The sequence below is a fragment of the Pyxicephalus adspersus genome, chromosome 3 (assembly GCF_032062135.1).
Source record: "Pyxicephalus adspersus chromosome 3, UCB_Pads_2.0, whole genome shotgun sequence".
Lineage (NCBI taxonomy): Eukaryota > Metazoa > Chordata > Amphibia > Anura > Pyxicephalidae > Pyxicephalus > Pyxicephalus adspersus.
In genome coordinates this window covers 109,617,804-109,643,946 of record NC_092860.1, presented here as the reverse complement: position 1 = coordinate 109,643,946, position 26,143 = coordinate 109,617,804, and the positions used below count along the sequence as shown (strand labels likewise).

The 26,143-nt window shown below is 36.6% G+C and overlaps 1 protein-coding gene across 8 annotated transcripts in view; it reads right to left on the bottom strand.

The window, feature by feature from the left end:
* The window catches only part of RAPGEF2 (Rap guanine nucleotide exchange factor 2), a 159,240-nt gene that overhangs the window by 81,459 nt on the left and 51,638 nt on the right, over positions 1-26,143 (bottom strand). For all 8 annotated transcript variants that reach the window (XM_072405985.1, XM_072405994.1, XM_072405995.1 and 5 more), the window contains exons 2-4: positions 20,727-20,797; positions 18,150-18,206; positions 5,749-5,832 (exon numbers count right to left, since the gene is read on the bottom strand). In XM_072405985.1, coding sequence (XP_072262086.1) covers positions 5,749-5,832; positions 18,150-18,206; positions 20,727-20,797 — 212 coding nt within the window. The remainder of the gene's footprint in view (positions 1-5,748; positions 5,833-18,149; positions 18,207-20,726; positions 20,798-26,143) is intronic.

Sequence of the window (26,143 nt, the reverse complement as noted above, 5' to 3'; positions counted from 1 at the left end):
TCTAACATGGTAAATAACATTGTTTGGCAATTTCTGGAAACAATCAAACACAGAAATGGTTTATGTTTTTATTATGGAGTCACAAGCCTATACAGGGGACAGTGTGTACATAAATTGGAATTTTTTTTTGTCACTTCATGTCTGTATGTCTAGATCATTTTTCACCAGGAAAAAGATGTCCCATCAGTGAAAGTTTTGAAAACATTATCAGTCAGCCTGATGCACAGAAGGGATGGGTACAAAGGCATTTTTTTCATGATATTAAAAGTCACTTGCGTTTTTTTTTTACCATTTCATAGTAGGAGAAGTCATTAATGTACAGGATTGTACAAAGTACTATAGGGGAAAGGCATTTACTGAAGTATGAGAGGTTTTACCAAACCATGTTCACCCCAGAATGTTTTTTTTAAGCTAGATTGGCAGAAGTTGTAGGAGGATGCATAAAACGTGGGTGGTACAACAAGTGACAAATTTAGTGACCCCAGTTGTTGTTGCCAAAGAAATCCTAGGCAGTGAAAAAGCCAATCTCAGGTTCTAAGATTAAGTTATAGAATCAGTGATGAAGATTGCCTAATCTGCGAGGTAAGGGGGCATTTTATGTTGCAACTCTTTAATACACCTACGTAAGCTTCAACTTCCATATCCGAGTGTTGGATCTCTTTGACCTTCATTAACTCACATTGCTAATTCATGAGTCACACTCCTGTAGGAAATGAATCATTTTTGCCTATGTAAAATACAAGAGATTTGGACACCACAGAAGAAACATTACTAACAGTACACAAAAAACTAACAATTAAGGTGTTTTCATAAAAAGGAGTTGCACGACTAATAACTAAAAGGTACTCACTCTACTCCATGAGTACAATCATAGCGACATACAAACAAAACAAAAAAAAAAGACTTTATAAAGAGCAATTTAACCTGGAGGCATGGCTAGACAAACATTCATAAATTAGCCAACTTATAAAAATCCATATTTTACAGATAACATGCTGCAATTACCTTTCAAAAAGCCTGTTCTTCTACCCTAAAATAAAACTGAATGATATGCCTAAAATTAGGACTGTGAGCCAAATTTCAAGACTCTTCAAGATCTTCTGACAAAGGTCTAGTGAAGCTCTCATGGCAGAGCTCATGATTTATTAGGAAATGCAATTGAAAGCCTTCCCAAAGACTGCCATGTCTTCAACACTGCAATAAAGTGGATGACAGGCACTTCTATCCTACACACCCCCCTAAAAAACACTTTGGAAAAAACAAATCTCGAACCTTCAAAACGCCTGGCAACAAACACATTTATGTTTGCTATCACTGACATCAAAAGAACACTATTCTCCTTTTTCCTACAGGGCAATACAACAGGAGACAACCTCTTCCACAATATCTGCATTTAGGAAATTTAACACGTATTTATCACTGCAGCAAAAATGCATCCTATGTAAATGGCTCCCCTCCCATTTGGCCCAACAGAACAAAACGAACTCAAAGTCCATTGTGTTGAATTAGACACAGAAGACTAAAAATAACAAAAATATACAATCACGACAATGTTTTAAACCTTGGTCATTTTTTCTGATTTATACTCTGTACAAAAAACCTAGGGAATTGGCATCTACATTCAAGAATATGAATGTAGATGCCAATTCCTTGTCGTCCATCCTGGCGGATCCACGGACGAGGAGGGAGCGCAATGAAAGTGAAGGGGAGAGAGTGAGCTGTACAAGCTCACTCAGGGTATATAAATATACTTAACTTTACCAAACAACCACCATGCAGCTTACTGACAGCAAAACATGAAGGTGACAGAGAGAATAATTAAATAAAAGCTGACACAAACACTTTGCAAAGTTTATGTTTACTTTGCATAACCAACTTTTACCTAGTTACTAAAGCTTAACCTGGCTCTAACACACAGCAAATGTAAATCCAAGAATAAAAATGTAAAGTGTTGCAGTTAACACATCTTTACAGTTTTCCCTCAACATATTTTTGGCCATGCACACCGCCTGGCATGTTGCACTGATCCCTTTGCTGTCATCAGACAACCGTTCAGCGGCCAGTGAACCTCTAAAAGCAGGACACCAGCAGCCCCAATCTGCTTCAATGCCATCATTATGACGCACCATCTAATAAAAGTGCAACAGTCAAGTGCTCGCCAGCCACTGTGCCAGGAATACAAGGCCCTGTGCACTTACACTTGTATTGGATGGTGTGTATTAATGGCAGCACTTTTATTTCTGTATACTTGCATTACCCTGTTAAAAATGAACTGATCAAATTACCAAACTTTCCCCCTTTCTAGTTTACACTGGAGATCTGACATGTTGATTGCATTTAGCAGGCAAGGAACAAAGGCATGTGTCCGACTACCTGGGATTTTTTAGGTTTTCATTTTTAGGCCATTGAAGCAAAAATGTTGCTACTCCCAGTGTTGAAATCCAATAGTCCTGCCCTGCACTACTACTTTTCAGATGCCTAAACCAGACTTACCCCTCCTGCCCTTTGCCTAAACTTAACCAGTCATACAATGACAGACAGTACATACAATGGGACACTACAAAGAGTTGGGAATACTTTCTTTTGTCCTAATAAATAACTATCTAAATTCCAACTAACTCTGTCCTGGATGTTAGATATTAACGGCCAATCTGATAATATCTGAATGTCATTCGTTGAGGCTTAAATTTTATGCCCACTTTATTCAGCTACTTTTTAATGCCACCTACCTAAAAAAATGTCTGGGGAACACTGCATTGGATGTGATGACTACATTAGTTTTCTCTCTTTTTTTGTCTTTTTTTCCCCTATTAGTACCCGGTGATTCTGTCAGTTACACTTTTTTGGGTGGTAACAACATTCAGCCACTGAATTACATTTATGGAGAATTAGCAGTTTAACTCCCAGCCAGGGTTACAAACATCTACCCCTCTCCCCAAACCAAAGAGAAGGGGGTTCTGCAGTCCTCAAAGATAACTAGAAATATGTAACTGATATGTTTGCAAATCATGCAGAAAGTCAAGAAGATACAATGACACACAAAACAAAATACAACAACTGGGTTTCTTTATTTTACATTCTGGAGCCATTGATCCACCCCAGCACTGCCTTTCAGCCACCTTATCTCTGACAAATTAAACAGCAATTAGGCAGCCAAGTGAATTACTTTGAAACACCAAGGCGTGCTCACAGATCCCCCATTCTGTCATTTACTGAAGACAGGCAGGGTTCTCCCCAGGCCCTTTTAGATGGGTGCACCATCCGGCACTTTTCAGCACCCACCCGGCTGTTTTTGGGTGGTTACTAAAGAGTTTAGTCACAATACAGGGGCTACCACCCACCTACAATTTCTTCCCACCCGGCTTAAATAAAATTTCTGGGTTGAGCACTGACAGGTAACGTGTTTCTGATGTAAAGCAGCAGACAGAAGGGTGCCACTGGATTCTCACATTGAGCAGATATTTAGCCAATTACACGTTACCTAGTATGTAATAATTACAGATGACTAACAAATACTTTAACAAGGAACAAGCAAGCCAGTTTGATATAATCTGTGTTTGACTTAACAGGGCTTGGCGTGCAGGGAACATTCGGTTACATGTATGTATCAATGGTCACTGGTCATCAAATTCTATAGGAACTGTAACTGGTCCTGAAACAAACTCAAAGCTTGGAAGGCTATACTAAGATTTTGTGTGAAAAGTTGATGGGGTAACACCACTACAAACAAAATTGCATCTTAAAGAAATGGGGATGTGACAAAGCCTAGGGCATGGTCAGTGTACACAGATGTAGAGAGGTCTCTAGGGGTACTTCTATGCACAACTAAAAAAATAGTGCCTTTAAACAAACTTCAGGCAGATATGAGACAAAAAAAATCTAGCTCTGTATTTATTACCAAGAACTAGAATTTGTAGTATTAGCCTTTTTCTGTGTTTGAACAGTTTAAAGTAGCAGCCAGTTTGTCAGTCTATGGTGCTCAAGTGCCAACAAGGAAAATACCTATAGGAGAGAGCAGAGTAATACTGAGAGGGGCTAATCCATCTGCTACTTCTCAGTTTATTGTTCAAGTACAAGCTGGGGATGTTAAGACTTATACAGGGTAACTGAACTGCAGCAAAGTCCAGTCTTCTATCCTGCAAGACTGGGCTGTGTATCATAGGGCTTTATTAATTCCAGGATTAAAAAAAAGCTTTTATAGATATTTATGCCGTATATTAAGCCGTTTGTTTGAAGTTCAGTTAAAGCACATTTCAGAAACAAAACACTTAGATCATCTTTTTTGGAAACAAATAACCCAGAACAATGACAGTTTCACAGTAACAAATGTCATGTTTGACTTGGGCATGCAATGGGACAAAGTCCTGCAGTGGCAGCATACTGGGAGGGAGAATTTCCCGTCACAGGGGAAAGATATGATTTCAAAACCAAAAGTAAACATAGGAAAGAAATAACATCTAAATTATAAGTTACTGTGCTGTTGCAACGTATGACAAACTGGCATAATCGGCATGATCCAAGAAACAAAGGAAGCATTCATGAAGAGTTATGCACAGTCTAAATACTGTAAACCTTTTCAACCAATACCATCTGCTCTGCTTCCACTACAGTTCATAAAAATGACTAAGGACTATTTAAATATTTGCAGAAAGAAGGACAGTGATGATGTACAAAGTCAGGAACTCATAGCAACCTCATTTCAGATTATTGCAATCAGCACAGTGAACTAAGTATTGAGTAGATGACTGTACTTTGTAAACTGGTATTTTTTCAGGCTTAAGAACTTGCCAGTTTTGATTACATCAGATTACCATACAGCACATGTGAAAAATAGCTAAAATATCTGCAGTCTACTGCAGCAGGTTTTTAACAGGTTAAAAATAGGAGAAGTATAAAACTGGTTGCTAGACATTAAAAAGACTAACTTAAAGGGTCACATAAACCCCAGGGCAAATGAGGCGAGATTAAACATTACAACTATGAGGAAAGATGACCACAAACAGGAAACAAGACAAGTGGTTTACAGTGAGAAACTCCAAGTCCCTGAACCTGGGAAAAGCTTGCGAAAAAACAAGCATTCCCTTTTAGTTAACATTCCAACAGCAAGATCTCAGCACCCAAAATGTAGGATAATTCTTACATGTGTATGATGTGCTCCACAGTCTTGTTCCTTTACATAAAGTAAGATTATATCCCCACCTGGTAACAAAGCTATGTACTATTACCGGTCATGGAGGAGCACTGCTTTACTAATAACTCAAAAGTGGTGACCTGTACACTGTACATGCAATCACTGCAACAACACAACATATACAACACCTTTCTACTTATACATCCCTACCTATTAATATTTCTTATCAAAATACATTTATACAATGCCACCCATTTTTTTTTCTCCTCCATTTATTGTCCGGATACTAAAAGCATTTAGGAAATTCCTAGCAACCTCTACAAATGTGTTACATTTTGGGTGGGGGTAGGACCAAAAATGGCCAGATTTAATGTGTGCAAGGTTTGCTTTATTTTAAACAATTTGGTAGCCGGTATTTAACATATAATACATGCGTCTATCAAACAAAAACTTCCTAAAAAAACAAAAACTGGTCTGGTCTCATCCTTTCATGGAGAACATGAAATTCTTGTACTGTGCTTACGTTAATTACTAGAACTAAATATAACAATCAAAAAACTGAATTCTGACTAACCAGAATATGTTCAATAATTTACTGTAAGAAGAAAGTGACCTACCTGCTCCTGGGGAGAAACATGGACTCCTTGATAAACACAGACCCAGATAAAAGGATATACCAGCAGGTACCGATATCATCAGGGCTAAAATAACAGAGAGAAATACATCAAGAAAAGAACTCTACAGGATAATATAGAAACATAATAAATATGCTTGTATGGTCTGAAAACAGGAATAAGCGCCACTCTATAGTTCTGTGTCTGCTGTTTAACAACATAACTTCACAGGATGTGTACATAAGCATGAAAGAAAGTGCAATCCATCTAATATTCTCTGAAAGATGACAGGGTGTATTACTCAAGTCTGACATTACCAAAGGAGAAATAAAGAATGGAAGTGAGAACCTCAGACTGTGTATTTTCATACAACATTTCCCCAATTTCCTAACTACATTTTTATCTGAAATAAGTTTACTCCTTACTTAATTGTGTATTCTTTCATCCCCAGTCTTCTTCCTTCTGTCGCCACCATTTATTTAATTGCTGCTTACCTTGAATATCCTCTAATGAATCTAGATTTTAATGCTCAGCATTATCCATTGAGTAAACCTCCCAGCCTGTGGTCAGGAATGATTGTTTCCCCACCTAGGGGTAACAGTAGGAGTGTCTGGGTCAACCTCAGCCATCAGATGGTTCCTTAGGTCCTGTATGTCCACGTGACTGACTGCTCCTGGGGATTTTCCTTTCTTTTTCCTTCTTACCTCAACAATGCCTTACTGTTTAAGGGCCAGGTATCTCCAAACCAGAATACTCTAACCAAGCCTCTGTGCTAGAGCCTGAGAACAGCTAATACCCATATGCTTGCTGATTGACGCGGCTGTTTAAACAATAGCTCAGTTATTCAGCTCACTTTACCAAAGACAGGTGCTTACTGGCAGAGAAAATGCAGCCTGATATACATACAGTAAATATAAGATGTGTGAAGTTTGTATGATCAATAAATTCTACACGATATGATAAGTGGGTTTCCAGCACTTATTTAGGTTTTTTATTTATTTAGCCTTTTTTCTACTTTTGCTGACTTTGACAGTGTGTGAAAAATACATAGTGTATGAAAAAAGTACACCCCTACCACTTCGCAAGAAAATTCGAGGGTAAACAGCAGCCAGGTGCTGTGTGTCAAATGCACTTAATTATTTGGTCATTTGCAAGTGTGACCACCTATATAACAGCAGAAGTTTTGGCAGTTTGTTGGTTTGGGGCATTTATGAGTGGCAATACAATGCCAAGGAGGAAAGACATCAGAAATGATGTTAGACAAGAAACTGTTGGTTGCCCATCAATCTGCTTACAAGGTCATTTATAAACAGACTGAAGTCCATTATTATACAGTAGGATTATTTACAGCCATAGAACATACAAGTCAAATAGTGCAATGCTCAAAGAAATCGCAAAACAAAGAAAAAACAAAAAAAAATACATCTCAGACTTTACAGGTCTCAGATATCATGCTAAATGGTAAAGGGTATGACAATAGAAATTAAAAAAGACTTAACAGGTATGACATGTTCGGGTGGGTTACCAGCAAGAAGCCTCTTCTCTTTAAAAAAAACACGGGAGGAGTATGGCTTAGGTTTGCAAAGTTGCAACAAACCACAAGACTGGAACACAATGAAACCAAAGTGGAGATCTTTGCCCATAATGCAGTTTCACACAGTTTTCTCACTGTGGAATGGGCCAAGTGAGCATTAAATCTAAAACTGATTAACATCAGTTTAACACAAATCCAAAATAAAAAAGGATTCTGTTTTAATGCAATTTAAAAGTATAGTTGGGGAGAAGATAATTTTAAAGCCCTTGATGACCTTTCGATAAAACTGCAAAGTCCTTTAAAAACAGTATTTACTCCAAAGTTACTGAAGAATGGGTTGTGGGGGGGATGCAGCATGTCTCATGTGAAAAAAAACTTGGGTCCTTAAAAGGGTGTTTTCCACACTACTTTGTAAAGAATTCATTTTTTTTAAAAATCACTCGAAACAATGTTCCCACAGACTCACACTCACACAAAATACATTTCTAATTAAATTTTAAATAATTAACAAATTTGTCCAAAAACATTTGCAATTTTAGCCTGTTTGAGAACATTCTCCAACACATGAAAACATGATTCTGGCTGCAAAAAAACAAAAACATTCATCCATAATCTCTTAAAAATCTTGGGGGTATAAGTGCAAAAGTATCTCTATAGGCAATTGAGGAAATTATATGGGAGCATCTGTGGTCATTATAAAGTGTCCTCACTTCTTCATTGAATATTTGCATTACTCTGTACTACAGTGAAAAAAGCAGAAGAGGGGGACTCATTGAAAAACAACAAAAATCTGGCCGGGACAAAACTCTATTGATGTCCACAGTTGATAAAAAAAGACAATTTGTGACTAAAGCTGCATACACACCTGCAATTTTTCTCGTTGGAAAGGATCTTTCATGATCCTTTCCAACGAGAAAAGACTGCACGACGCATGAACGATGCTGTACATACAGCACCGTTCATGCTCTATGGAGAGGGGAGGGGGAGAGCGACGGAGCGGCACCCTGCTGCGCGCTCTCCCCTTCCCTTTCATTAGGATCGGTCGTCGTCCATCGTCCATGGATCCGCCAGGACGGTCGTCGGACGATGGACGACGACCGACTGTACACACGGCAGATTTTCGCCCGATAATTGGCCGATACCGATTATCGGGCGAGAAAAATTTGCCGTGTGTACGCAGCTTTAGTCTACCAACATTCAAAGAATTTGAAGAGGGAAAGAAAGGTCCTATTACAACATGAAGGTCCTATACAACATAAAAATAAATAATACAATATATGCATTTGTTATATTCCTAAAGTTTACTGTAAATTATGTTGTAAAATAGCTTCTGGCTTTGGACTAAGAGCAAGGCAACTCTTTGGTTTTATTTAGTCTTCTCAAGCAGCAAACACTTTACACAGAAATATCTCCTCCAAAAGATCTCAAACAACAAGGCTTGATTTACTGCAGTGCAGGGCTGGCACAGCTCCAGTACAAGTTTGCCAATCCTTTGCTTAATAGGAGGTATAATACACCTTTGGAGAGAGCAAAATAGTGATAGATTGGCCCCTCCTAAACAAGTCCTTTGCATTATTAAATATGCTGCTGGATGACTTTCACGCTGCATTCTGGACAGGCAAAAAAAAAAACTAAGCATTTTAGTGATAAGTTTCCATTTTATTGAAATATACTGCAGAAAACACAAAACCTTATTAAAAAGAGTCAAAAAGAGTATTATATAAAGAGGAGCAGTGCGTTGGTCATAGTTTGCTTACATATAGCACAATATGGTAGTAGTTTCTACATTATAGACTTCTTGTGGCAAAATGTTATAATGAAGGGAGTGTTCTGGGCACTGCTGAGGGCACACATTAGAACTACCCTAACTGCAAACTACTTGTATTTCAGATGTTTTTTTTTTAATAGTCTGAAAGAAATCTTTTTAACAATCAAGTAGATGCATGTAAGAATTACAAAAAAAAACAAAACATTTCTGAGTAAAAAGTTCTAGCACATAAAATAAAGCACCAGGTTTCATCAGGTCACCTCTATGTAACTTTCATCATGTGAATGGACAAGACAACATGACATCTGCCTACAAGGTATGATATAAGCTTAGGACATTATTAAAAACTGCAATGTACTCTTTTCTACTTTATAAGTTAGATAGGGGGGTAAGTACATATTACTACAAATGTGCAGATTAAAAGAGATAATTTTAAAAACACTAACACATGCTACTTTAGCTAAAACAATTTTATCAAAGAATAAGCAAAACAGGTTACATGGTGTTTTTTTTTTTTTACCTCAAAATGGCATTAGGGAAAACAAATCTCGGTTTATACTCAGGTGACACCTAGTGGCATGTCCTAGAAATGTACTTTTCTCTGGTCTGACAGATCAGAGCTTTCAAAGATATGCTTTTTGTAGCAAGTTACAAGAGGACACAGTGCCATCCACTGGCCAAAAAATAAATTCAATAATGACCTAATATATTATTACTTTATATAATACCGGTAGTATATGACCTAATATAACCAACTCACAAGTACAAAATATTTAACCTGTTAAAAAAGGGAGGGCATTAACTATCTAAGTACATATTTTATTTTTAATTTTTTTTATTTTGAAATAGGATGCATTTTGTTCACGTTCATCTTAATGACATTTCTTTTGGTTACGGATTTCAATTTTATCATTGAATGCCCTAAGTTTATATCTGAGCCAAGGTACTTTTTTGTTTCTGCACATATCTCTGTTTATATTCCAGTATACACTGTATTTAGAAAATGATCATACATGTTGTTTAATATTTGTGCAAAAACTAGTGAAGGGCAATAACCAACCCCAGTTTGGAACATTTCAAGAACCAATAAATAATAATTTGTAGAAGGTTGCTGAGAATTATAACAAACCTTTTGACTTTTTTTTTTCTAGGCAGTCAACATCCCCAACGTTCATAAAGGCTTATTTCTAGTATGTTGTAGGGCTGATTCAGGCGGTTGCATTGTGGTAATGCACAAATGCCACTCTAAACCACAAAAAACTGTATGTTTACACACAACACCATGAAAAGATGTAAATTGTCTGTGTCCATTCTAGTGAGCTGCACAAAAAAGTATTTTAGGTAAACAAAACTTTTAGCTCATAGTTCATAAAATCGACATCACATACATGTATTTCATGTTTTTTAAGAACAGGTTATTGTATTCTGTTCTCCTTTTCACACAATGGGCCTGATTTAATAAAGCTCTCCAAGACTGGAGAGGATACAGTTTCATTGGTGAACCTGGATGATCCAACAAACCTGGAAACAATTTCTTAAAAGTAATTTGCAATTTGTTAGCAAAAGTTTTCAGTCCTGGACCAGATCTATTTCAGGTTTGCTGCATCACCCAGCTTCACAAAGTGTTAGCCTCTCTTGTCTTAGAGAGCTTTAATAAATCAGGCCCATATAAAATAGGAAGCAGATGCGATAAAAAAAGTAGACTGCAGTATGTGATAGTGATCATTATAAGTTTTCTTTAAAAAAAAAAAAAAAACAGGCAAGGTAGATTTTTTTAAACCCACCTTTTTATGATTGAATTCTTAATGAATTGAAGGGTGAAGACATCAAAACTTTACTGAGTCACTGAGGAAGCTCTGCAGACAACCTGCTTACACCACCTTCTGACACATCAGGCATTTAGCAGCAACATGTCCATATCACAGGAAATGCCAAAATAACATAATATTTTATGATGGTCACGTATCCAGCTAAAGAGATTCTACAAATTCTGACTTTTACAAGTCATGGAACTCCTAACTACTTTGGTAATCCAACATATGAGCACTATAAGCAATAAATAATGACAAGAATGTCACTACCTCTCCATCAGAAAATTTACTTTGTTGCCCTACAGTTTAACTATAGTAAAGCTGAACTCCTGGCTTACTATCAGTTTTCTACAGCTGTAACAGGTCTTCCTCTGTTCTGAATTTGCATAGTCTAATTTTACTGCACACTACAAGCTTCTCACTGTGTGCATTAGAAGTAAAAGCAAATAGGAACCTATAGGCTATGCCCACACCTGCATTGGTGGAGGGAGGCTCTCATGCAGCTCCTGGTGACAGACACCTTACCAGCTACCCACATTGCTGTGCTGGTCCTTAAAGATTCAGCATTTGCACATTTTACAAGGGGAGACCTAATTAAAAAACATACTTAATAAAACTCTTTACCTAGCTGCATGGTTTTATATTTTTTTGTTGTTTGTTTGTTTTAAATACTTCCTGCATCACTAACTGGAGCCTACATATTATCAAGCTTAGGTGCTTATTTTAATCACAATAACATCACAAAAACAGAAAGGGAACAATGCTGTGTAAAAGAAAATGACCTATGACTTTAAACTGCCATAAGTAATTACATACTTCCCATGTTCAGCCCGAAGAAGCCTCTAGGGTTAGTGAATGTTTCTACACACTACCTGCTCTGCTAAATGCAGGTAAACAGTAAACTCAGTGCAAATTAAAAGTTGTTACCTTTTAGATTATTCTACTACTAACACCAGATAGCAAACTCTGGTGAAAGAGGGTTTTATACTTCTAAAGGGTACATCGTCACCAATGCCACAGAGTTATTGTGGTAAAATAAGGGTACACAACTAAAGGTTACCCTACCACTAACACAGTGAAGAGTACATTACAATAAACATTTCATAATTAACAGAGATCTAAGGCTGCATACACTCGTGCAATAATTGTCATTGGAAAGGAACGACAAAAGACTGCACGATGCATAAACGAGTGCTCTACACACAGCCCTGTTCTAGTCTATGGAGGGGGGGGGGGGTGAATGATGGAGCGGCACCCTGCTGTGCTCTCACCCCTTCACTTGTATTACAATAGTTCCTCATTTATCGTCCATGGATTCGCCAGGACAGTCGTACGGACAAGCACTGTACACCCACACCAAATTCTCGTTTAATATCAGCCCCGAGGCGATTATCGGACGAGAATCATCCAACATGTGTACGTAGCCTAAGTCTGGTGAGAGAAAAGTTATACTACTAAAGATTATCCTGCTATTAACATCAATAAACAAAGTGAGGTGGTGTGTGTGGTGGGAGGGGGTAACACTTCTATAGATTATCGTACCATTAACATAGGAGAGCCAAGTCTGGTATAAATAGCTATCATACAATATCCTGTCAATAACAAGGGCCAATCAAGTCCAGTGAGAGATTACACTAGTGTACATTATCCCACCAACAGCATGAGAAAGAGCTCATGATGAAAAAAAAAGTTTCAGTACTATACATTTACCTATAATTAACACTGGAGAGCAAAATATTGTAACATGGAAGGGATACTACCATAAAACGTACAGCAAAGTGCAGTAAGAGAGAGGTTACACTACTACTAAAAAAAATTACAATCTCAAACTCATTCCAATATAGAGCTAATTCTCTATTCCAATACAGAAATCTATTTAAATATATTATATCGAATAATACTAAATACCCCACTGAAAAATTACAAAATAACAGACACATAGATCGGACATAGTGATGGACTTGTAAAACACACCAAATTAAGAACAGCTTTACACAGGTTAGTAATGAATATAGATATGTATTTGCTGCTAGTGCAAAACACATGAATATAGATGGTCATCCTTGTAAATACCCTTAGTATGTGAATATTCATATAATTTTTGTCTCCTAACAAATGATTATCATGTAATTTGTACATGTAACTTCAGGATTCTAATTAGGCTAGACAAGGGAAAATGTCAGCCTCCATTCTGAGTAGGGATTTTGGAGTCAGAGTGAAATGTATGGGCAGTAAAGAGTGATACAATTGTGCAATGCTGGCTGCCAAACCAAAGCACAAATCTAGACTACTGGCTTCAACACACACTCCGGGACATACTTTCCTTAATTACATATTTAGTCATCAAATAGGGTTGGAGACATGATGTCATATTCTAAGATTTTTCTAAGAAGGTTGATGATTTCTGCCAGAAATAAGGGAAATCTGCAGAAAAACAGAATTACCAGTTAATTTTACTAGTTAAATTTACTTGTTTTACTATATAAATATTTCTGTACCTTAAACTGCCCTTTTCTCAAAATCATATATCATCAGGGTAAATTAAAGTGTATCGACTGTGTATTCAGTATAGAATTCTGTAGGAACTTTGTTAACAGGAAAGTTACTTTTTCTGCTGAAGCAACTAAACTGAGACTTTATAGCATAGTAGAAGAGTAGAGCTAGGGAATTTTTCAGCACTGCAGTCTGTCACACAAGAAGCAAGTGAACGCCAATAAAAATATAATTTCAAACTTGTTGTACTACTACTATAATTAAAACTGCAGTTAATTATTTGGGGTGTTCTATATACAGAACTTGTTTATAGCATGGTGCACCAAGACACTACAGGTACTTATTCCAGCCCCCATTGAAATCTGTAGGAGAGAGTCCCTGTGGTAACATGCCCCATGTGATGCAGAACTTTCTTTACAGTCTCTGGAAGTATGGCCTCTCTTTTCACACAATGACAAACAGAAGAAAGTACCAATAATGTCTTTTAACTGCTGGAAAACATCAACAATAGGCCATAGGGATTTCCAGAATTTTGTAGTTCAAAGTATGGTTCCTAGTCCAATGCAATATATAGGTATAGTGCATAATAATGATGTTTCTCCCTGCATAGTGGTAATAATGGATTATGATTTGGAATTAGGCCAAATGGGTCACACTTATAGTATCAGAGAGTCTATGGCTTCAGGTATGAATCTAGCCTTAGGTAAATGTGGGTAAAACCTATCCTCTACCTGAGATAATGCCTGAATGTCATGCTGAGACTAAGTCACTGGACCTCTAAACACTGCAAATATACTAGAATCTCAAAATGTATGAATGAATGCATGTAGGATAAAATATTGGAATCAAATTGCATCCTAAATTTTTCAAATCATGTTGCTAAAAAGAAAAGTCTCTAAAAGTACAAAAAGCCGAACAAAGCAGCAGATAAATAGTAACTATGGCTGTGTATTTAGAACAAAAAAAAATAAGGATTAAAAAAATATTCCACATATATTCTCCAACATATTCAGTCCCACAGGCTTTTTCCAAATGCACCTGGCTGGTAGTTGATTATATGCCATCCATGCTCTAAATAAAATGTTCATTCATAATTCTTTCTTCTTATGAAGACTCTCTTAGCTTTAGCGTTGTGGAGTAAAAAAAATAAACAATTGTCTAGAAAGACAGGACAAAAGGATGGTCAGGTGCACAGCATGCAAGGTAAATAAGCGGCATGTTAAAACATGTCCACTGAATTACCTAAAATAAACCATCAGGACAAACACAATTAATAAATACAATCTGGTAATGACAGGAACACACAGTCCTCCTCCATTTACAGATACACAAAGTCCTCTAAAATAAAGAAGAGCAGTCACGGTCATTCAAGGTATCTTCAATGACAATACCTTTTAAAAATGTTCCAGTAATATATATCGCATTAGAAAGGGAAAGAGTCCAGGATGACCTAACTACTTTGTACCTTCTAATAGTTTGTACCTTTTGAGTTGGTTTTGTGTATTATTTGCTATTATATGATTTTTTTGCGCATTATTCTCAAACTCCAGTAAATAGTGCAGTGTAAAGTTTCTAACGAATTCTAATAACGTTCTAGATGGCAAGAGCTTGTTACACATCCTAAATCTAGTGGTGTGACCCAGGTATAAATTGAGATTTTGTTTCTAATGACAATTTGAGGGGGAAGGAAACTTAGTTTATATTTAAACTAGATAGATAAAATATTACTTATTAGTAGTTACATGCTTACTAAACTGTCCACAAAACTGATGTAGGGCAGATTCCAAGTTCTCCTTCTACAGTGACAATGTATCTTACAGAATTGTATCCATTGGTTTCTCGCAATTCTGGGGTCCAGCTACCTTTCATTAAGACCCCAGAAACACATATACAGTTAGGTCCATAAATATTTGGACAGAGACAACTTTTTTCTAATTTTAGTTATGTACATTGTACAATTCATTTTAAATGAAACAACTCAGATGCAGTTGAATTGCAGACTTTCAGCTTTAATTCAGTGGGTTGAACAAAAAAGATTGCAAGAAATGTGAGAAACTAAGGCTTTTCTTTTACACAATCACTTTATTTCAGGGGCTCAAAAGTAATTGGACAATTTACTCAAAGGCTATTTAATGGGCTGGTGTGGGCAATTCCTTTGTAATGTCATTATCAATTAAACAGATAAAAGGCCTGAAATTGATTTGAGGGGGGGGGGGCTTGTATGTGGAAGATTTTGCTGTGAACAAACAGACAACATGTGGTCATAGAAGCTCTCCATGCAGGTGAAACAAGCCATCCATAAGCTGCAAAAACAGAAAAAACCCATCAGAGAAATTACTACAATATTAGGAGTGGCAAAATCTACAGTTTGGTACATCATGAGAAAGAAACAAAGCACAGGTGAACTCAGCAACGCCAAAAGTCCTGGACGTCCACGGAAGACAACAGTGGTGGATGATCGCAGAATCATTTCCATGGTGAAGAGAAACCCCTTCACAACAGCCAACCAAGTGAACAACACTCTCCAGGAGAAGGCGTATCAATATCCAAGTCTACCATAAAGAGAAGACTGCATGAAAGTAAATACAGAGGGAGCACTGCAAGGTGCAAGCCACTCATAAGCCTCAAGAATAGAAAGGCTAAATTGGATTTTGCTCAAAAACATCTAAAAGCACAGTTCTAGAAAAACATTCTTTGGACAGATGAAAGCAAGATCAACCTTTACCAAAATGATGACAAGAAAAAAGTATGGAGAAGGCGTGGAACAGCTCATGATCCAAAGCATAGCACATCATTTGTAAAACATGGCAGAGGCAGTGTGATGGCTTGGGCGTGCATGGCTGCCATGGCACTGGGACACTAGTGTTTATCCATGATGTGACACAGGACAGAAGCAGCTGAATGAATTCTGAGGTGTTCAGAGACATAGTGTCTGCTCAAATCCAGCTAAATGCAGTCACATTGATTGTGAGACATTTCATAATACAGATGGACAATGACCCAAAACATACAGCCAAAGCAACCCAGGAGTTTAATAAAGCAAAGAAGTGGAATATTCTTGAATGTCCAAGTCAGTCCCCTGATCTGAACCCAATTGAGCATGCATTTCACTTGTTGAAGACTAAACCTCGCACAGAAAGGCCCACAAACAAACAGTAACTGAAAGCCGCTGCAGTAAAGGCCTGGCAGAGCATTAAAAAGGAGGAAACCCAGCATCTGGTGATGTCCATGAGTTCAAGACTACAGGCTGTCATTGCCAGCAAAGGGTTTTCAACCAAGTATTAGAAACAACATTTTTTTTTTCGGGTTTTTAATTTGTCCAATTACTTTTGAGCCCCTGAAATGAAGTGATTGTGTCTGAGTTGTTTTATTTAAAATTAAATGTGGTAATGTACGGAACCAAAATTAAAAAAAAAAGTTGTCTCTGTCCAAATATTTATGGATCTAACAGTATATTGCCACAAGAGGATATCTGAGGATCTGCCACACAAGTTTTGTGGATTTGATAAACCCATAAATTTGAAAACTGTTTGGTAACTACTTATGTCCGAGTAGTATTTTATCCTTGTTTCTCCCTTTTCATATTCTAACAGTATACCCAATCTGTTATAAAAGCAGCTAGACCTGGTGGCGTAAAAACTATTTCTGATAGGGAATTATGAAAACCAGACAACTATAAAAATACTCAGGAACAGCTAGAAGTGGCTTGGCAAATTTGTGCAGCCGATTCCCAAATATCACACCAAATCCTGTGAGACTAGTAGCCAAAGGCAGTAGCGCCTTAGACAAACATACGGTTATGGCTCAAGGCACAGGAATTGCCATTTTTTTAAGGAAGATTAAAGGCAAAATATAAATCTTGCATGGCACTGCTTATACACAATATTTCTAGGTATTTAAGTAAACATTCACATTATAAGTTCTGGGAAAGGAAACTGACTGAATATACAATTTTCTTTGAAAAATGTTATTTGACTGGCCATCATGTTTACCCCCTGAAACAAATACTTGAGTCAGCGAGCTGTATACCAATCAGGAATGCCGATTTCGCTCTGCAGCTGCATGTTTGTTCCAGGTAAACACCTAATTCACAGACAGCCAGGTATTTTGCATTTTTAAACAGTAATGGAAGTCATTCTACATTTTTCAGGTACTCTTAACAGTAGTGCTAAATTACTAAACCTAAATTGATGATATTTGTTTTAATATCACACATTTAATATCACACATATCACACATCACACATATCATCCCATTAGTGTGAGAACACATTGGTAGGTATCCAAACACATTGTGGTTCATTCTACCTTGTGCTGCTTTGTACTAGGAAGGGAAGTGGATTTTGTCTGATCTGGGTCACATTTAGTTTGCTCATCTTTAGATATAAATACATTGTACTTGAAGACAGAACAATTGAATGACAAAACACAATATAGGACATTGAATATAAATTCATTTAGCCAAGTCAAAATGGGCAAACAACAGACAGCTTGCCGCATTTCCAAAGCTACAGCTTCCAAATTCACAAATGACAGACAAGAAGATGAGAGCTGGAATCAAATAAAGGTTGGAAACACTCCACTAGCTGACGTAAGTTCCTATAATTAAACAATATCTACATACTACAGAATGGAGGAATGTTTCGTCCACCAAAGCCTGGAATACCACAGTTAAATGTCCATTGTTCACTAGTATAAGATGTTAATGTTATTGTGGGAAGAAATCTGGACAACTCTATCTACACCAAAAATAGAATTCTAAATTCAAAATTAACAGGAGAATGAAGAAAATGGCTTACTAGTATAACACTTCATTAGCTTCATGTCTTTCATAGCGAACAGTTTCACACATCAGCCTGCAATAAAAAGACACATTAACATTAATGTGATGTAAAAATACATTATATAATCAGAGCAAACAGTTCTGCTATGTACAGTATAATCCTAACATGTAAACTGCACATTATTCAGCTCCAGATGCTTTGTTTAAAGATCTTTTGTATGGACAAGAAGGATATACAAATAAATCATACACATGGACACTTTTATATGAAGCATGTGCTAACACTTAATAAGACTGAAAGGGTTTAGATATATTGCTGACACTTCAGTAGGACCAGAACAGAGTATGCAATCATGGTAATATCACTATAGTCAGCTTAAATGAAAACCTTTGCCAAAGAAAAGATGTATCCCATCACTGGTCACCAATATAATTTTCAGACATTAATTGTGTTTACATACCCTTTTATGTATTTTATGTACTTAGGTAATATTGGGCAACCTCATTGAAAACAGCAACAATTTAAATATATCTCAAAATAAATAGAGAAAATGGTTACTGGACAACAATAAAATATATTTTTAGTCTTCAGGGAAGAACTTCTATAATTTCTATATCCACAGCTCACAGTATATTAGCATGCTGGTCAGTGGGAAGAATACCTCCTAAATTGCAGGCCAGTGGCAAGAATGGGATTCTTACAGATAGCCAAAAAAAAAAATCACTTCAACTGACCTGAGAGGCACAAACAGCTCAGTGGTCAATGAACCCCCAGCAATCTTTGGGGGAACGCTGGTTAAGAAACACTGTCTTAAACAGATATTGGTTGTCAGAGTAAACAAGGAGATATGCTACCAATGAGAGCACTCACTGTATACTATACCAATCAGCAGGGCAGTGTTAATAGGGGTAAAAAATTGGGGAGTGCTCTAAGAGGCTTGTGGATCAGCCAATAGAAACGTTCCCAGCAGTATACAATAATTACTGGAAGAACCCTGTCCTTCACAATGTCCTAGCCATGATGCCTAGCTTTGTATTACTCATACTTCAATCAAGAAAAAAATCATCATTCTCAATTAATGTTGAATTGATATGTTAATCAAATATCATATTGGCATACCATAACCCAATATACCGGTATTCTTTTGTTAGATTTGTTAAAAACATTACATGTTTCATCTAATACATTAAATATATTGAATGGTATGAGGTCACCCTTACAATTACTTAGTGATTTTTATCTCCAGAACAAAGTGAAGGGAAATCTGCAGAAAAGAAGATGGAAAGCAAATAAAAAATTTTTTGGTTTTAATTCTGCCCAATCCTATGCTGTATAAAGAACACTTTACACTTTAACAGCTAGCATGAATAAATATTTGCCAATGAAAACTGATTTTGTTTCTTTTATAATAACAACTGCCCCTATCTGTCACTGAGCTTTCATGCAATGCTAGTGGGTGCAATTGCTGAAATCACAGAGTTTGGTTCCAAAGCAGAGGACATGTCTGCATGATTATACACAGTGATTGCCTGCCTGCTACTAACATTTAGTAAATGACAGTCTCGAGAATTATATGGGAGTCTTGGATGTGTAGGCTACCAGCCAAACTAACACAAACCCTTTAATGAAACGGAGGAAGAATACAAAGCTTTCATATAAAAAAAAGTTGCAGAGGCCTTAATCTATTGCAAGCAGCTACATAATGTACAACATTATCTAACAATGTGTACAAATGACTTCATGTTAAAATGATTACAGCATTTTGGTAAAGAAAGCAGAAGCAAATTAACAGAGACAGTTTAAAAGACGAATACTATGCCAGGTAACAAAATAAAATGGAACCTGCCAAATTACTCATGCAACCTACGCACTGCCTTTAATTATAGGCAATGATTATATATAATTTTGTGTCCCAGCAAAGCCAAATCTTTTCTAGTGTTTTCAGTGTAATTACAGCAGTGAAAATTAAAAGACAAATTATGTTAAGGTAGAGATGTCAGCTCATATTTGTATGCTGTCTTTATTACTTATAAAAAAAAGAAACAATGAAGACACAGGTCTCCAAACATTCTTAACACAAGGTTAGTTTGCTCCCCATAAGACCAGTTGATAAAGGGAGTAGTAATGCCTGTATGTAAATAGTACTTGTAGAAAATGCTGCAGGGTTGGGGAGCAGTATGAGCATTTTCAAAAACTTAAATACATGCAAAGCATATTGTTTGTTGCCAGAAGGAACTGTAGCCATTATTATTCTGAAAAGCTTGTGATGAAACATACTCCATGTCTATCAAAACTCATGTGTATATTCAATATTCAGTTTAATTTACCAGCAATTCAACTGTGCCTGAAAACCTCAGAAATGGTCAGCAACACCACATTTAACCAAATGTTTCTCAATAAAGATCTCCGGGAAGACTATCCGGGAAGACTATTGACTGCTAGGTGCTTTGTGCTTTTATAAATAAAAATATTATAATTATTGAACATTTGTTGAAATATCAGCTGATGGAAAGGTAGGGAGTATTTCAAACACTAGGATGAAGCTGTAAGAATTAATTATAGCCAGAGTTCCACCTATTTTACTTTACTTACCTCAGCTGATGCTCCCGAAGATTTGATAGAGCTTCCATTCCATGAAGGTATGAGTATACAATCTCCAGATCCTACAAGACAAAAAAAGAAAAAAAAAGTGTGTTTGCTATGGATATACCTTAATAGAACAAGTTCCATAAACAGCTTCCAAGATAAAATTTTCGGCATTTACATTATACTAAGTATTATGTAGCTTTGCAAACAACATGGGTTTCCCTGGCCATGACAGGCACTGATAATCTTTACCTTTACTCGTAAACTGGTATCAAAGCTTAAACTTATTATTTCTACAAAATTTCTCATATACACTGAAGCAAAACCACTTGCCAGCAAACACACACTCACATCAATCACATAAGAAACCTCTCACAAGGCCTGCCATTGGTTACTAGGTGCAATATTTTTGCTTTACTTGCCCAATTTCTTTTTTTTTATAAATCTTGCTTTTTTCAACTTAACAACAGAGCTGGTAAAAATGTAAAGTATAGCAGTGTAAATTTACAATAACCCTTCCCTGTCTATTCCAATAATAGCCTGTCAAGCCTTGACAGGTCATGTCTAAAAAACTAACTAACCAAGATGGCTTGGAATACTGTTATCCACTAATCATTTAAGATACAAAGCAGAGGAAGGGGAGGAAAAAAGACAGAAAAAAATATACACTTACACAAACACACATACATATATACAATAAAGCAAACCCACACAGGCAGAGTTATACTGCAAGTTCAGGCGATAGATTACATTCTTCCCTGATGGTAAACAAAATAATCGTGTTTCTCAAGGGATGCAGACAGATGGGAAAAAATGATCTCGATTCTCTTACAAGGCTGAAGAACTGCAGTGCAACACCGAGGGGGACACAACAAGGTCTAAACCATCAGAAAAATGTGGGTTACAAGGGCAATGAGTGCCCAATGACAGCAGATACTTAAAGTGAAAAACAGGAAGGTAAAAAAAATTCTGTTTTAAAATCAGGATCATGTGCCAGCAGAACACTTCATCTATCAATGTTGTATTTACAGTGGATTATTACCAGCTACTGGTTACAGAGTTATTAGAATAATTTTCTTTGGTATTGTTAAATTGTATTTTTGCCAATTATAAAGGCTTGTATTAGTCTACATGGACGCTTTCCCCAGTGTTTAACCTGAGGCTTTTAAAGCCCATGTTTGAAACCACATGCATTCCAATGGGCTAATCCACACCAGGAAGTTTCCTTGAGGCACGTTTATAAACTTTATCTTAAACGTTGCTTGCAATGTTAAAAAAATTTAAACCGCTGGGTTAAAGCTGGAAAACACCCAAAAACACAGATAAACGTGGGTAAACGCATACATTGATTTTAGTAAGAAGTTTCCCCGCGTTTTTGGGTGTTTTTAAGCACTTAAAACGTAAACACGGTAAAAACACTGTAAAACATGGTAAAACCACAGAAAACCACTGCATAGGCTGTTTACAGTGTTCTAAAGACAAGCTTTAAGACGCTAATAAAAGTGCATAAAAATGCAGTAGGAACGTTTACATGTGTTTATATAAACATCCGTGTAGACCCAGCCAAAGATCAGAATCTGATACAGTCATAAAAATTTTACTTCATACCCAAAGTTCCACAGAAGAGGATGACCGTAATTTCACCAGGACCTTATGGTCACCAAACATGGACAGAATTCATTGCATTATATGGCAGATAATGTAATATTTAATTTATATATGTGCCTTAGCGTTATTTCCAACCCTCTATGAACTGCAGTGTTCTGGCACAGGCTCAACTGTTATTCCAAACTCTCTCATTCAAGTGGATAAAGGAGGCCGGGAACTTTTTTTTTACATGCGTCTGGCCACACGCTTGCGGTTTAGTATTTGCACTGCAGCAGCATGCACATGTGGTTGCCCACAGTGCGGTTTGCCTCTGCTGGCCACACAGTAGCAATTTAGTTATCTGCCCGGGAACGGTTTTACACTGCGGGTCTGAATAGGCCTTACAAATGAATAGAGTAGCAGGTTCAGTTACGTTTTACACAAGAAATCGTCGGAGGAAAGAATTGGCCTCTGGTGTGTTTCTATAAGATTAGGAATAGGTAAGATATTGCTATATTTAATGTCTTAGTTTGGGAACTCACATTGATTGAATCATTAGGGTAAAAAATAATTAGAGTCTAGAGACACCATACACCTTACAAAGATATGTTTTAACTCTAAGCTAACATTTCATATCAATGAAATAAGGAAAATTAACTGTGGCATCCAGAATGGCTTCCAACATGTCAGTGTTTACCACATCTCTTCCGTTCCACAGACTGCAATATACTGGATCTCATAATCTTGTTATCTTTGTACATGTGACTCATAACATGTGGCATTGGTCCCACCAAATGTTACAATCAGGATCTAACAAAGTGCACTTATTGATGTAATATGCAGATATATCCAGGGACCAGCTGAGAAACCTCAAGCCTGTCAGATGTCTATTAAATGCCTAAAATACCTAAAATATAAAAAGGGAATAACACCACATACCAAGCATACCATCTTCAAGAAGCCCATGCCAAACTACCAAACCCACAAGCCTCATACTTAAAGTATCTCAACTATCCAAATATTAATGTAATGTCTGCATTAGTTTTCTCTTTATTTTTACCTGGTAACCTGCCCAGTAACACATTTCCTGTGCTAAAGTGACAATCCTTACTGTACAGTATCTATGAGAAGCTGTCCTCGAGGACTGTTTGGTGTGTACAGCAAGGAGTGTGTTTAAGCATGATAATATACATGACAGGATCACCATATACACAATATCAGCATCTGCAACAAATATGTGCTTTCCTAGGTTAATTGCATGTATAAAAAAAAAATAAAAAAATAAAAAAATAAAAAGCTAAAGCAAAGAGCAGCTTTCAGATAATATTTTTAATATAATATTATAAAACAAATGATATAGGATATGAAAAAAGGAAGGCCAAAAATTAACAGCCACAGCAACCAACCAGTTGAGTATCAGAGGAAAAACACATTAAGGAGACTATAACTGCAAGATGGAAAAGAAGACGTAGAAACAAAACTAATTAGTAAGCTAGAGAAAAATGAAAGTTAATTAGCACTGTTACTGAAATCAAAGTGAAAAGATTAGGTTGGTTGGAACAAGTAATACTTTATAGGAAATAGAAGAGCAATGATAGTATTTTTTTTCAAGATCCATGAGACAAGAGAGTCTACAAGGAATCCAGAAGAAGTGCTGGGGGTCAAGAAAAGAAAGAACCTGACTGCTTGGTACAAGGAGTGAAGCAGAAGAACTGACAGTCAAGAATGCTATGTGTTAGGAATATGCAAAGGGGAATAGACAAAAAGACTCTCAATCTTATGTGCAAAGGAAGAGCCAAGGGTGAAGAAGATAAGACTCTAAATGCTATGCACAAGGGATACCAAGAAAGATTTAAAAGGCAAAGAGTAAATGCATGCAGGACACTTGCAGCCAATGGAGAAAGATGAAATCACTATGGAGCCTATTTAAAACCTATGTGCTAAAGTTACTACACAAGAAATCTAATGGAAGTTCAAGAGAAAAACAATTTATGGCTTCACATCCTATCATTAGGCCCCATGCAGAGGGATTTAGAAAAAACCAGCAGCTTGGACAGCAACTTCTCTTCCTCAATCATACTAATGCTTCAAAAACAGAATGTAAATGAAACTTCTTCTTTAGTATACATGGACAGCCAATTTGCATCTCTGCAGACCTTCCGATATCAGAAAAGAACACAAAATAGGTATTTAGTTAGAACTTCTCTTGTTAAAATGCACCATCAACTTCAACATTCTTTGGTATTTAAGCATCATCATAATTAAAAATTATAAAAAAAAAAACACACTGATGAGCATTATATAACTATTCAGATTGAAACAAACAACAATTCTTACAGGCCTTTTGTTTTCTGAACCTGTAGGTGTGAATTGTTATGAGACCACTAGATGGCAGTCTGCAGCTTGTAAAGTTCTTTTAGTTCCCCATGTACTTCTTCTGGTCTATAAATGAGAGCTTGTTTAGATAACGAAATCTTGATTCCAAGTTATTTGATCGTTTTTAGATACAACTCTCATCCTTTGGAGTTGTCTAGCTGATCTCAGCCTATATATTTGAATATATAATATCCAACATTTTGCAGGATACAGTTTTAGAAATGGTAATTTTCACCACAAATCAGCAAAAAAGGGATGATATATTGTTTATGGACATTTGTATGTATCTTTTATATAATTATTACACATACTAAGGAAAAGGATGCCGGATCATATAATCCCCTATAATACATTTTGGAATCATATGAGATAATACACAATTTTAAAAAAAACATGCTGGGCTTTGGTGTAAAAGTGTTAGAGGCATTTTCCTCTAGACTTCCTAGGAAGGTGTTCTACTTCAAACTGCTATACCAGCTAATAACTTCAGCTATATCTAATATGGAGACTACAGTCAGCCTAAAATACAAATACGAGGATAAAATTATACTATTAAATTGCAGTCAGATTCCAGGTCTGCATACTTCATTCTGGTACGTCCACAACGGGTGAGGCCTATTCTGCCAGGACAATTCCAGACTTCTATGTGGCCAGGAGATGGATGGGCTACCAATAGGCACTCTTACAACCTACTGTTTTTAGGTCTTAAGATCCCGTCTGACCAGCTCGGACTTACATAGTTATAAAAAAAAAAAAAAAAAAAAAAAAAAAAAAAAGCAGAAAACCGTTAAAAAGCACTGTGAAGCAGGCAGAAGAGTTTGTATTTATGACAATACAATAAGGCAGGCAGAAGAGTTTGTATTTATGACAATACAATAAGGCTCCTACGTAAATATATAATCACAAATACACCACAAAATGAGGCTTTAAAAAAAAAATACCAGATTTATGAGTTTACTTACAAGTTGATCTGGTTTGTATGTGTATTTGAAAATGTACTAAAAAAACACAACTCATTCCCTTTAGTTAACATCTCAACATATATATTCTACAGAGGTTGATATTGCTAACCTCTATAAAAACCCAGCTACCTGTCCCCTAACCTCAATACCTCCTGCGTCACTAACCTGAAACAAGCAGTGAAATCAAAAGTCAGAGATCAGCATAAACACAGGACTTAAGCACATTTTAAAAAGTCAAACTTAGCAATCGCAACCTAAATATTTCACTCGGTAAAGAATTTCCTTTGATCTGAGCCCTCGGTCATCTTTGACTCAACAAGCACAAGAGCTTGTATTGGGGTCAGTTGAAGGCTGTGCTGTGTAATTGCCTCTCTTTCTCTTATTATCACTATCAATGGGATTCATGAATTTTTAGAATTGAAAGATATAAAAAAAAAAAAGAAATGGTACCACAAATTACATTATTGTTCCACTTTCTTAGCCAGCCGATGCACCAAA